The sequence below is a fragment of the Eleutherodactylus coqui genome, chromosome 7 (genome assembly GCF_035609145.1).
Source record: "Eleutherodactylus coqui strain aEleCoq1 chromosome 7, aEleCoq1.hap1, whole genome shotgun sequence".
Taxonomy (NCBI): Eukaryota; Metazoa; Chordata; class Amphibia; order Anura; family Eleutherodactylidae; genus Eleutherodactylus; species Eleutherodactylus coqui.
The window spans coordinates 4,350,726-4,362,971 of record NC_089843.1 but is presented as its reverse complement, the minus strand read 5'-3'; the positions used below and the strand labels follow the sequence as shown (position 1 = coordinate 4,362,971).

Genomic DNA, 12,246 nt, shown 5'->3' with positions numbered 1-12,246 from the left:
CTTGCATCTGCGGGTAAAACGCACGTTTCTTGGCCCGAGGGAAGTCTGACTCCAGGGACAGCTCCGTCTGCTGCCATAGACTTCAATGCAGAGCCCGAAATGTGCAACACCAGCTGCAGGCTCCCACCGCATATCCGTGATAATCTGCAGCAAATCCAGAAGCACTTCGGGACCAGCGGCACGGACTCCAGCGGCCAGGAGGAGCAACGGGCGCATTGCCGGGGGGGCTTCTAGGCTAAAAAAAGGGCATTTTTTAAAAATTAAATGGGACACGAGGGGCATTATTACTAAATGGGGCACGAGGGACATTAGTACTAAATAGGGCACGAGGGGCATTATTACTAAATGGGGCACGAGGGACATTAGTACTAAATAGGGCACGAGGGGCATTATTACTAAATGGGGCACGAGGGACATTAGTACTAAATAGGGCACGAGGGGCATTATTACTAAATAGGGCACGAGAAGCATTAGTACTAAATGGGGCACGAGGGGCATTGGTACTTAATGGGGTATGAAAGGCATTAGTACTAAATGGGGCACGAGGGGCAATAGTACTAAATGGGGCATAAGGGGCAGTATTACTAATTGGGGAACGAGAAGCATTAGTACTAAATGGGGCACGAGGGGCATTAGTACTTAATGGGGTATGAAAGGCATTAGTACTAAATCGGGCACGAGGGGCAGTATTACTAATTCGGGCACGAGAAGCAATAGTACTAAATGGGGCATGAGGGGCAGTATTACTAATTGGGGCACGAGGGGCACCGCAGCAGTTGTCCCCCCCTTTCATTGTTCAAACAATAGAAGGAATGGTTACTTGAGTATTTTGGTGGACACTGACGTAACGGCTTCTTGTGACCTCCTGACGATTGTCTTGCTTCTTAGTGGGCGGTCTGGAAGAACTGATCAAGAAGTTGAACAAGAACCTGATCCAGTATGGGCTTTGCCGAGTGAGTGACCCAAGTAGCGGGGTGCGGAGAGTCATCCTCATACACTGGGTATGTACCTTACACATTAAATGATCACCCCCAAAAAACATCCCACACCGTTTCATCTCTACATTTCTCCCTAATGGGCCAACTTACTAAAACCCAAAAGAGCCCCCTCCCCCAAATACAACTGGACAGCCATAAATAATCCCATGTCCCCCAGTATATCTACTACAATCCTCTATACAGCCCATAGGCCACCTGTGTACCCCAAATCACAAGCCCCCCAACATGACCCTAATGAATGACAGTAGTCTGGAGGATGTCCGGTGTTAGTGAGCTGTGGAGCAGACTGTATCTTGGGGTTCTGATCTGCACCCTAGGATCCTCAGATCTCCAGATGGAGGGTGGTGGTCCTGAGGGATGGAGCGGGGGGCCTGGTTCCTTGGGGTTATAACATGTATGTTGTTGTGTGGCCGGCAGGTTGGGGACAATGTGGACGCCTTTCAGAGAGAAGCCACCGCTCATCATCTTCCTTCCATCCGTAAACTCTTCAAGGTGAGGATCTACCTGATGTGGTGGCATCCAGGGGGCTCGCCTGATCCTTGCCCCAGGGTGTGAGATAGTCCTGCCTCCAGTGGTGACCCCAACTTCTTCATGTCTGTTGTCTTCCCCTGTAGGAGGCTGATGTGCTGCTGGGTGCCCAGAAGGTGGAAGACATCACCCAGGAGCTGGTGGCACAAGCTTTGAGCAGGGTACCACCACCAGCCAGGGCCTCCCAGAAACCCCGGAGCTCCGGCGCTCATGAGGTGGTGGTAAGTGTGGGACTGGTCTGACCGCTGCCAGGCGCAAGAAGGGGTCATTACTGATGAGACTTCCTCTTATTTAGGGGACAAAGTATCTGAAGACAAACCCCGCTGTAGAGATGAAGATCAGCAAGAGGGAGGCGTTCTGGCAGAGGTCAGAGGTGAGGACCTCCCATCGGGCCCCTGCCGGGGTCACTGGCACCTCATTCCTGGCACTGCACCTGACTCTATAATATATATACAGGGGGTCCAGAAAGTCTACAGACGCTTTCACTTTTTTACACTTTATGTTGTGCCCCCCTCATTCTGCACTCAGACCCCATAATGACAAAATGACAAGAGAAGCGGAAAAAACTTTTTTAAAATGAAAACCTCCCATCTTGGGGTGACATAAGTATTCACGCCCGCTGGTGACCCTCGTAGCCCCGGGGCTCCCCATCCTCTTCATCATCTCGGAGGTGTTTCTGCACCTTTATTGGAGTCACCGGTGGGAAATCCAGCTGATCGGACACGAAAGTCCCCCGTCTATATAAGGTCAGGGGAAACCTCACCTGTCCAGGCTTAATGGGGGAGGGGCCAGAAAGAAGCTCCTCAGTAAGACACATGAAAGCCCCCCGGAGTTACCAAAAAGAGCCTACAGGACCCTCAGACTGCAAGAAACAAGATTCTCTGCTCTGATGACACCAAGATGGAACTTTATCCTCTAAGTGTTCCATCTGGAGAAAACCAGTCGCCGCTCATCACTGGCCCAATACCATCCCTACAGTGAAGCCTGGTGGTGGAGCATCATATGGGGGAGGGGAGACCAGTCAGGGTGGATGGAAACCAGGCGCCGCTCATCACCTGCCCAGTACCATCCCTACAGTGAAGCCTGGTGGTGGAGCATCATATGGGGGAGGGGAGACCAGTCACGGTGGATGGAAACCAGGCGCCGCTCATCAGGAAACCGGTGACCATGGATGGAAACCAGGCGCCGCTCATCAGGAGACCAGTCAGGGTGGATGGAAACCTGGCGCCGCTCATCACCTGCCCAATACCATCCTTACAGTGAAGCCAGGTGGTGGAGCATCATGTGGGGGAGGGGAGACCAGTCAGGGTGGATGGAAACCAGGCGCCGCTCATCAGGAGACCGGTCAGGATGGATGGAAACCAGGCGCCGCTCATCACCTGCCCAGTACCATCCCTACAGTGACACCTGGTGGTATAGCATCATGTGGGGGAGGGGAGACCGGTCAGGGTGGATGGAAACCAGGCGCCGCTCATCACCTGCCCAGTACCATCCCTGCAGTGAAGCCTGGTGGTATAGCATCATGCTGGGGAAGGGGGAGGCCGGTCAGGGTGGATGGAAAGCTGAAAGGAGTGCAGAGATAATGACAACCTGATCCAGAGTACAAGGGACCTCATACAGACACTAAAAAAAAGGTTTCTCGGGTTCTGCTGTCACTTTATCATTTTGGGGTTCTAAGTGCAGAATGAGGGGGACACAACATAACAACATGTAGGAAACTGAAAGGGTGTGAAAACTTTTGGGACTTCCTTTGTATATACAATCACTAGTAATTATTAGGAAATTATAGTACCAGTGTATCTGGTGGTGTAATGCTCCACACAGCTCTGCTACATCCATCCTGACCCCCAGACATTACACACACAGCTCTACTACATCCATCTTGACCCCCAGACATCACACACAGCTCTACTACATTTATCCTGATCGCCACACATTACACACACAGCTCTACTACATTTATCCTGATCCACAGACATTACAGATACAGCTCTACTACATCCATCCTGACCCCCAGACATTACACACACAGCTCTACTACATCCATCCTGACCCCCAGACATCACACACACAGCTCTACTACATCCATCCTGACCCCCAGACATCATACACACACAGCTCTACTACATCCATTCTGATCCCCACACATTACACACACAGCTCTACTACATTTAACCTGATACACAGACATTACAGATACAGCTCTACTACATCCATCCTGACCCCCAGACATTACACACACAGCTCTACTACATCCATCCTGACCCCCAGACATTACACACACAGCTCTACTACATCCATCCTGACCCCCAGACATCATACACACACAGCTCTACTACATCCATCCTGATCCCAACACATTACACACACAGCTCTACTACATTTAACCTGATCCCCAGACATCACAAACAGCTCTACTACATCCATCCTGATCCCCACACATTACACACACAGCTCTACTACATTTATCCTGATCCCTCACACATCACACACAGCTCTACTACATTTATCCTGATTCCTCACACATCACACACAGCTCTACTACATTTATCCTGATCCCCACACATTACACACACAGCTCTACTACATTTATCCTGATCCCCACATATCACACACACAGCTCTACTATATTTATCCTGATCCCCAGACATTACACACAGCTCTACTACATTTATCCTGATCCACAGACATTACAGATACAGCTCTACTACATCCATCCTGACCCCCAGACATTACACACACAGCTCTACTACATCCATCCTGACCCCCAGACATCACACACACAGCTCTACTACATCCATCCTGACCCCCAGACATCATACACACACAGCTCTACTACATCCATTCTGATCCCCACACATTACACACACAGCTCTACTACATTTAACCTGATACACAGACATTACAGATACAGCTCTACTACATCCATCCTGACCCCCAGACATTACACACACAGCTCTACTACATCCATCCTGACCCCCAGACATTACACACACAGCTCTACTACATCCATCCTGACCCCCAGACATCATACACACACAGCTCTACTACATCCATCCTGATCCCAACACATTACACACACAGCTCTACTACATTTAACCTGATCCCCAGACATCACAAACAGCTCTACTACATCCATCCTGATCCCCACACATTACACACACAGCTCTACTACATTTATCCTGATCCCTCACACATCACACACAGCTCTACTACATTTATCCTGATTCCTCACACATCACACACAGCTCTACTACATTTATCCTGATCCCCACACATTACACACACAGCTCTACTACATTTATCCTGATCCCCACATATCACACACACAGCTCTACTATATTTATCCTGATCCCCAGACATTACACACAGCTCTACTACATCCATCCTGATCCCCAGACATCACACACACAGCTCTACTACATTTATCCTGATCCCCACACATTACACACACAGCTCTACTACATTTATCCTGATCCCCACATATCACACACACAGCTCTACTATATTTATCCTGATCCCCAGACATTACACACAGCTCTACTACATCCATCCTGATCCCCAGACATCACACACACAGCTCTACTACATTTATCCTGATCCCCACACATTACACACACAGCTCTACTACATTTATCCTGATCCCCACATATCACACACACAGCTCTACTACATTTAACCTGATCCCACACATTACACACAGCTCTACTACATCCATCCTGATCCCCAGACATTACATACACAGCTCTACTACATTTATCCTGATTCCCAACATTCAGCTGTGTTACATGTACATCCTACATCCATCCTGATTTCCAGAGAACACACACAAAGCTCTGCTACATCCATCGTTGTTCCCCGATTTTTAGACATTACACAAGCAGCTCTACTATATCGATCCTCATTCCCACAAATGACACACACAGCTCTACTGCATCCATGCCGATTCCCACAAATGACACACAGCTGTTGTACACTCACATCCATTCAGATTTCCAGACATGAGGCACACACACATAGCTTTGCTACATGCTGATGCCTTCAGCTTATCCAGCAGGGATGACAACCAGCACACAGAGGTATGGATACAGTGATCCACCCCTGGTCATGTGATCCCTGACTCCACCCACACAGCCGATCATATGACAGTGACATCATTACAGGTCCTTGTTGCTGCTGTTGGCTTATCCAGTATACAGTACTTTCTACCAAACTGCAAAATCTCTGGTCCCACAACAGTGATGTCACAGCAGGTCCTTCAGCCTGCCGGATCTCTTTTACCAAACTGCAAATGGCTCCTCCCACAGCAGTGACATCCCCACAGTTCCTTCAGCCCGCTGGATCTCTGTGGTGGCGGTAGGTCAGTGTCTTCTGTCTGGACCAATAAGTTGTGTCTGACATAATAACGGACTAGTTGTATTCTCGGTGTGGTATTTTGTCCCCCCCTTCCAAGAGCCCTAACGGTGTTGTTCTTCTGTCGGTCAGACTGTGTTTTATATATGTTGTAGAACTTGCGATGATGTCACCAGGGGGCGGAGCACGAGAAGCACTCACACACATACATAGAACGGACAAGTGGTCGTTAGTAGTTTGATTGGATGCAAGATGTGATACAGGGGGCATGAAGGCTCTAGTACGTTGTTGTACGGCCTCTAGCTTGGATACAGGATGTGATACAGGGGGCATGGGGGCTCTAGCACCCTGTTGTACCACCTCTTGCTTGGATACAAGATGTGATACGGGGGGCATAAAGGCTCTAGTACCCTGTTGTACCAGCTCTAGCTTGGATACAGGATGTGATACAGGGGGCATGGGGGCTCTAGTACCCTGTTGTACCACCTCTAGCTTGGATACAAGATGTGATACGGGGGAATAAAGGCTCTAGTACCCTGTTGTACCAGCTCTAGCTTGGATACAAGATGTGATACGGGGGGCATAAAGGCTCTCGTACCCTGGTGTACTGCCTCTAGCTTGGATACAAGATGTGATACGGGCAGGCATGAAGGCTCCAGTACCCTGTTGTACCGCCTCTAGCTTGGATACAAGATGTGATACGGGTGGGCATGGAGGCTCTAGTACCCTGTTGTACCACCTCTAGCTTGGATACAAGATGTGATACGGGGGGGAATGGAGGCTCTAGTACCCTGTTATACCGACTCTTGGAAACCACTATGAGATGAACCCATGTGGCTGCAGGATGTCCTGAACATATCGCTGAGCTATCATTGTCCCTCGTACCACTATTAGGGGGGACCGACTGTAGTATACTAATGACCCCCCAGACCAAGCACACCAGCAGGGGGCAGGATTGAGGCACTCACCCCAAGGCCTCCAGACACAATCAGAAATGAGGTGACCAGAGATGGCGCGACGCGTTCCGAGGAGGAATCCTCCGTTCTCAAGCACAGGATTATTACAGGTGAGATGTCAGACCGGGTCACTATAGTAAGATGTCCTCGATTTGGTGGTAACGTGGGGGCGGGGTGAACGAAGTTACGCTTGTGGACGGACGTGATTAAGAACAATCATGGCGCCCTGTGTGGGCATGTGCTGCAACTAAAAAAGCTCCAAATCCAAGTGTGCGTTTCAGTACCCTACACATACTTCCCAGCGCTGCTCTCCCCAGCGCTGCTCTCCCCAGCGCTGCTCTCCCCAGCGCTGCTCTCCCCAGCGCTGCTCTCCCCAGCGCTGCTCTCCCTAGCGCTGCTCTCCCCAGCGCTGCTCTCCCCAGCGCTACTCTCCCCAGCGCTGCTCTCCCCAGCGCTGCTCTCCCCAGCGCAGCTTTCCCTATGCTGCTCTCCCCAGCGCTGCTCTCCCTAGCGCTGCTCTCCCCAGCGCTGCTCTCCCCAGCGCTGCTCTCCCTATGCTGCTCTCCCCAGCGCTGCTCTCCCCAGCGCTGCTCTCCCCAGTGCTGCTCTCCCCAGTGCTGCTCTCCCCAGTGCTGCTCTCCCCAGCGCTGCTCTCCCCAGTTCTCTGGGATATTATTTTATATTTTTATTTATTCTCTATACTTTTTATGTGTACAGAGACATTTTTTTTGGTATTCCCCCGATCTCTCCACGGCTCTCCGTGTCTCCTCGTCCCTCCTCGTCTTCTCATCCCTCTGCGTCTCCTCGGCTTTCTGTGTATCCTCATTCCTCCGCGTCTCCTTGTCCCTCCACGTCCCTTTGATTCTCTGCGTCTCCCCATCCCTCATCTCTTTGTCCCCCCGCATCTCCCCTTTCCCCCACGCCTCTTCGTCCCTCCACGTCTCCTCGTGACCCTGCGCCTCCTCGCCCTGCTGTGTCTCCCCGCCCCCTGCGCCTCCTCGACTCTCTGTGTCTCCTCATCCCTCCACGTCTCCCCGTTCCCCCACGCCTCTTCGTCCCTTCGTGTTTCCTCGTCTCTCCTTGTCCCCCCACGTCTCCCCGCCCCCTGCGCCTCCTTGGCTCTCTGTGTCTCCCCGCCCCCTGCGCCTCCTCGACTCTCTGTGTCTCCTCATCCCTCCACGTCTCCCCGTTCCCCCACGCCTCTTCGTCCCTTCGTGTTTCCTCGTCTCTCCTTGTCCCCCCACGTCTCCCCGCCCCCCTGCGCCTCCTTGGCTCTCTGTGTCTCCCCGCCCCCTGCGCCTCCTCGGCTCTCTGTGTCTCCTCATCCCTCCACGTCTCCCCATTCCCCCACGCCTCTTCATCTCTCCTTGTCCCCCCACGTCTCCCCGCCCCCCTGCGCCTCCTTGGCTCTCTGTGTCTCCCCACCCCCCTGCGCCTCGTTGGCTCTCTGTGTCTCCCAGCCCCCCCTCCGTCTCCTCCCCGTCTCCTCATCTCGCCGCATCCTTCGTCCCTCCTTGTCCCCCAACGTTTCCTCGCCCCGCTGAGTCTCCCCGCCCCCTACGCCTCCTCGACTCTCTGTGTCTCCCCGCCCCCTCCCCCCTCCGTCTCCTCATCTCGCCGCATCTTTCGTCCCTTACAGTTTTCGGCACACAGACACCACGATACTTTCACGCCAGGGAATGTGCATTAGTAATGGCGGTGTGCTATTTTCGGTCGTTGGAACACACAATTGTATTTGGCATTTTTATAGTTGCAGCGCACGCCCACACGGGGCGCCATGATTGTCCCTAAACACGTACATCCACAAGCGTAACTTCGTTCACCCGCCCCCAAGTTACCACCAAATGGAGGACATCTTACTATAGTGACCCGGTCTGACATCTCCCCTGTAATCCTCCTTGAGAACGGAGGCTTCCTCCCCGGAACGCGTCGCGCCATCGCTGGCCCTCTCGTTTCGGATTTGTTCACTGAGATAACGCTTTCCACGTTTCTACGTGGTTGGATTCCGCCTCCCGTCCACGGAGAACACCTTTGTGTGTTTGGCATCCCTGGACACCAGGGGGGTCTCTGATGACCTGGAGCCCACCCCCCTACAAAGTTTGCCAAATGGATTTAAGCACTGAATTTTAACACTTTGAGCGCTGGATGATCTTTGTTTTAGTGTCACCAATGTCCTGATTGCTCTGCAGAGAGAAGAGGAGAGGAGGAAGGAGATGGAGCGACTGAGAGTGCAAGAAGAGAGGATCTCACTGGAGAGAGAGAGGATCGATAGAGAGAGACAGGAAGAAGAGGAGCGAGAGCGTCGCATCCAGGAGAAGGAGAGGCTGGTGGAGGAGCAGAGGTGACTTACTGTATCTACTCATGGAGGATACACAGGGACACGTGTGGAGGCTCCTGAATTGTAGTCTGATCATTGTCCCCCCCTTGTGTCTGTTTAGGAAAGAGCAGGCGAGGTTGGAGGCGGAGCGTCGAAGGCTGGAGAAGGAGCGATGGGTAAGTGTCTCTGCTAGAGATGAGCGAACCTACTCGGCCACGCCCCTTTTTCGCCCGAGCGCCGCGATTTTCGAGTACTTCCGTACTCGGGCAAAAAGATTCGGGGCGCGCCGTGGGTGAGTGGGGGGTTGCAGCGGGAAGTGGGGGGAGAGGGGGAGAGAGAGGGCTCCCCCCTGTTCCCCGCTGCTACCCCTGCTCTGCCACGCCTCCCCCCGCCCCCTGGCACCCCCGAATCTTTTAACCCGAGTACGGAAGTAGTCGAAAATCGCGGTGCTCGATCGAGTAATTACTCGAAACGAGTAGGTTCGCTCATCTTTAGTCTCTGCACCTGAGTGGGTGCGAGGATCGGCATCACTTACGGAGCTCCTCACATATGCGCATTATTAGGCATTGTCCATCCCATTTATGAGGCTGTTCCTCCATTGCCACTTACCTCTTGCAGACATCTCCCCATATTCCCCTTCCTGTGGGGTTTCCGTCTGCTGGGACACTTACCTCCTGAGGTGCTGTAGGTCGGCTTTTGATAGGAATCATGTGTCCCATTGCTTTATGTTGCAGGCACAGCAGCAGAAAGAGTACGAGGAAGAGTTGAAGGGACGGTTTAAGCGCAGTCAGTCCATTGAAATGGCCGCGGTGAGTGCCCCGTCAGTCAGATGGCAGCGGAGCCAACCCCCCATTCACCCTCCATGAACGCCTGCGGAGGATTCTGAGCCCCCCATTGCCTACAACATAATGAGAAGGACCTCAGTCTCCTGAGATAGTTGCATGGACCGTGAGCCATATGGTGCCATATACGTCGGCTGTGTGGGGCACCCACCTGTCACCATACATACTGCGTAACCCCTTAAAGGGAACCTGTCACCCGCAAAAGCACCTTAAAGTGAGTTATGGTGCCGCTGGGGTCGGGGAGCGGGGGATGTGCTTTTGGTACTCGCCCGCTTCCTGGTTCCTGCCGCACACTTGTAGAGGAGAGCATGCACCCTTTTCTTTCTTCTTGTCCTCACTGTCAAACCATCATCAGTTCCCCGCCCCCGTAGCGGCGGCGGCGGCTCGTTGTGGGGCGGGGGCTGTTTTTCAGTGGTGCCTTATAATTCACTAAGAACATTTTAAACATTTTAAGTTCATTTCAAATTGAAAAAAAACAAAAGCGCAATTTGGCCATGTTTGGGGGCGTATTGTTCTTACGTTGTACACACTGCGACAAACATGACACGATCTCTCCGGTGTGGGCCGGACGATCCCGGCACGGCCACACTTAGATTTGGGGGGTTTTTGTTTTTCTGTGCTATTTTTAAAAAGTTAAATGTTTAAAAAATGTGTATTTCCTGCCGCCATCTTCTGGCCGCCATCGCCTTCCTATCTTCTCGTTAGTAGGGTTGTGCGGCGGCTCGCTTCTTGTAGGGTGATCTTTGGTTTCTTTTGGTACTATTTTGGAATGTTTATGACCTTTTCATTGCTTTCTATTACATTTTTTCGTACAGACGGGGTGACCAAAAAAAAGCCTAATTTTGGCGTCCTAAACTTTTATGTTTCCTGCCGAGGTTCAGCGTTCAGAACAAATGCACTATTGTGGCAGCGATACCCAATGTGTTTTCAGGTTTTCTGTTCCGATTCTTTTTTTTTTATTTTAAATATATGAAGAGGGTTTTTTTTAACTCTTAACAGCCTTTACATTTTTGAGCTTGCAATTGTTTGATCACTCATACAGTATACTGCAATACCATAGTATCGCATTATATCACATTCTGACACTCACTAAGGCCTTGTTCACACAGGTGACACTGCATCGCCGTTAAAAAAAAAAAAAAAAAAAAATCGCTGGTCCGTGCGATATCGCTGCGTCATCTCGCAGCAATAGCGCGACTTTGTAGCACTACATGCGAGTATTTTCAGGGGTGAGCCTGAAATATAAGCCCTATCCTGACAATTAACCATAGCTGAAGAAAAAAATAAAAGTATACATCATCTCTCCCGTACTGTCTGGGGCTCTGCCGCATCTTCTCCCTGGGTCCCAGCACTGATCTTCTTCGTTTTTTCTGGACAGGGATTGAAAAATACCCGCCTTCTTGAAGCATTGACTGTGATTGGCTGACGCTTAGCCAATCAGAGACAGCAAGCGATGAATGGCTGTGATTGGTTAATCAAGTGCTGACTTGTGATTGGCTAAGTGCCAGCCAATCGCAGCCAGCGCTTCCAGAAGGCGTGGATTTTATAATCCCCAGCCAGAAGATGATGAAGAGAAACAGTGCCGGGACTCGGGGAGAAGATGCGGCCGGGCTGACAGCGCTTCTAAGGTGATGTATGTGTATTTTTTTATTTTTGCCTGCAGCCAGGGCTTAGATTAGGCTTTGACAGTAGGATTTCCTACTGACAAAGTTTCATCGCACGAAAATCGCGTTTTCATGCAATGCAACATGAGGAAGACTCCATGGGGAAACATGGGCTACAAAACCTCACAAGTCGCGTACATATGGCCAGACCCGCGAGGTTTTAGTGTTGCTACAAAACATCGCATGTATGGAGTAACCCATAGGAAAGCATGGGCTTCACATACATGCGATTTGTAGCAGCGCGACTTTGTCGCCCGTGTGAAGGAGGCCTAAACCCCAGTAAAAGCTGTATGATCCCCACAGGAGGCAGCCTCCCTCGTGTCTGGCAGATCACTGCATCCTCGTGATTTCTTCCGTCAGCAGGAACGTTCTGTGTCCGGCTCATTCTCACCTCCATCCACACCCAGCTCCCCATCGAAGTCATCTTCAGGTGAGTAGCACAGCTCTACTATACGTAAATACCGGGTGCAAGGGCAAAACCCCTGTTTCAATATTGGTTCACCTCACTACAGTGATCCCCAGTCCCACAAGATGCTCAGGACAGCGCCCCCTGTAGGAACGGTTAAAGGATCTGGGAATGTTTAGCTT

The 12,246-nt window shown here is 51.4% G+C and overlaps 1 protein-coding gene across 1 annotated transcript in view; it reads left to right on the top strand.

The window, feature by feature from the left end:
- LOC136572326 (mucin-16-like) overlaps positions 1 to 12,246 on the top strand; it is a 93,419-nt gene that overhangs the window by 71,714 nt on the left and 9,459 nt on the right. Inside the window, exons 3-10 of the mRNA XM_066572816.1 lie at positions 889 to 1,001; positions 1,416 to 1,490; positions 1,613 to 1,747; positions 1,822 to 1,899; positions 9,025 to 9,176; positions 9,274 to 9,328; positions 9,887 to 9,961; positions 11,962 to 12,088. Of these exons, the coding sequence (XP_066428913.1) occupies positions 889 to 1,001; positions 1,416 to 1,490; positions 1,613 to 1,747; positions 1,822 to 1,899; positions 9,025 to 9,176; positions 9,274 to 9,328; positions 9,887 to 9,961; positions 11,962 to 12,088 (810 nt within the window). The remainder of the gene's footprint in view (positions 1 to 888; positions 1,002 to 1,415; positions 1,491 to 1,612; positions 1,748 to 1,821; positions 1,900 to 9,024; positions 9,177 to 9,273; positions 9,329 to 9,886; positions 9,962 to 11,961; positions 12,089 to 12,246) is intronic.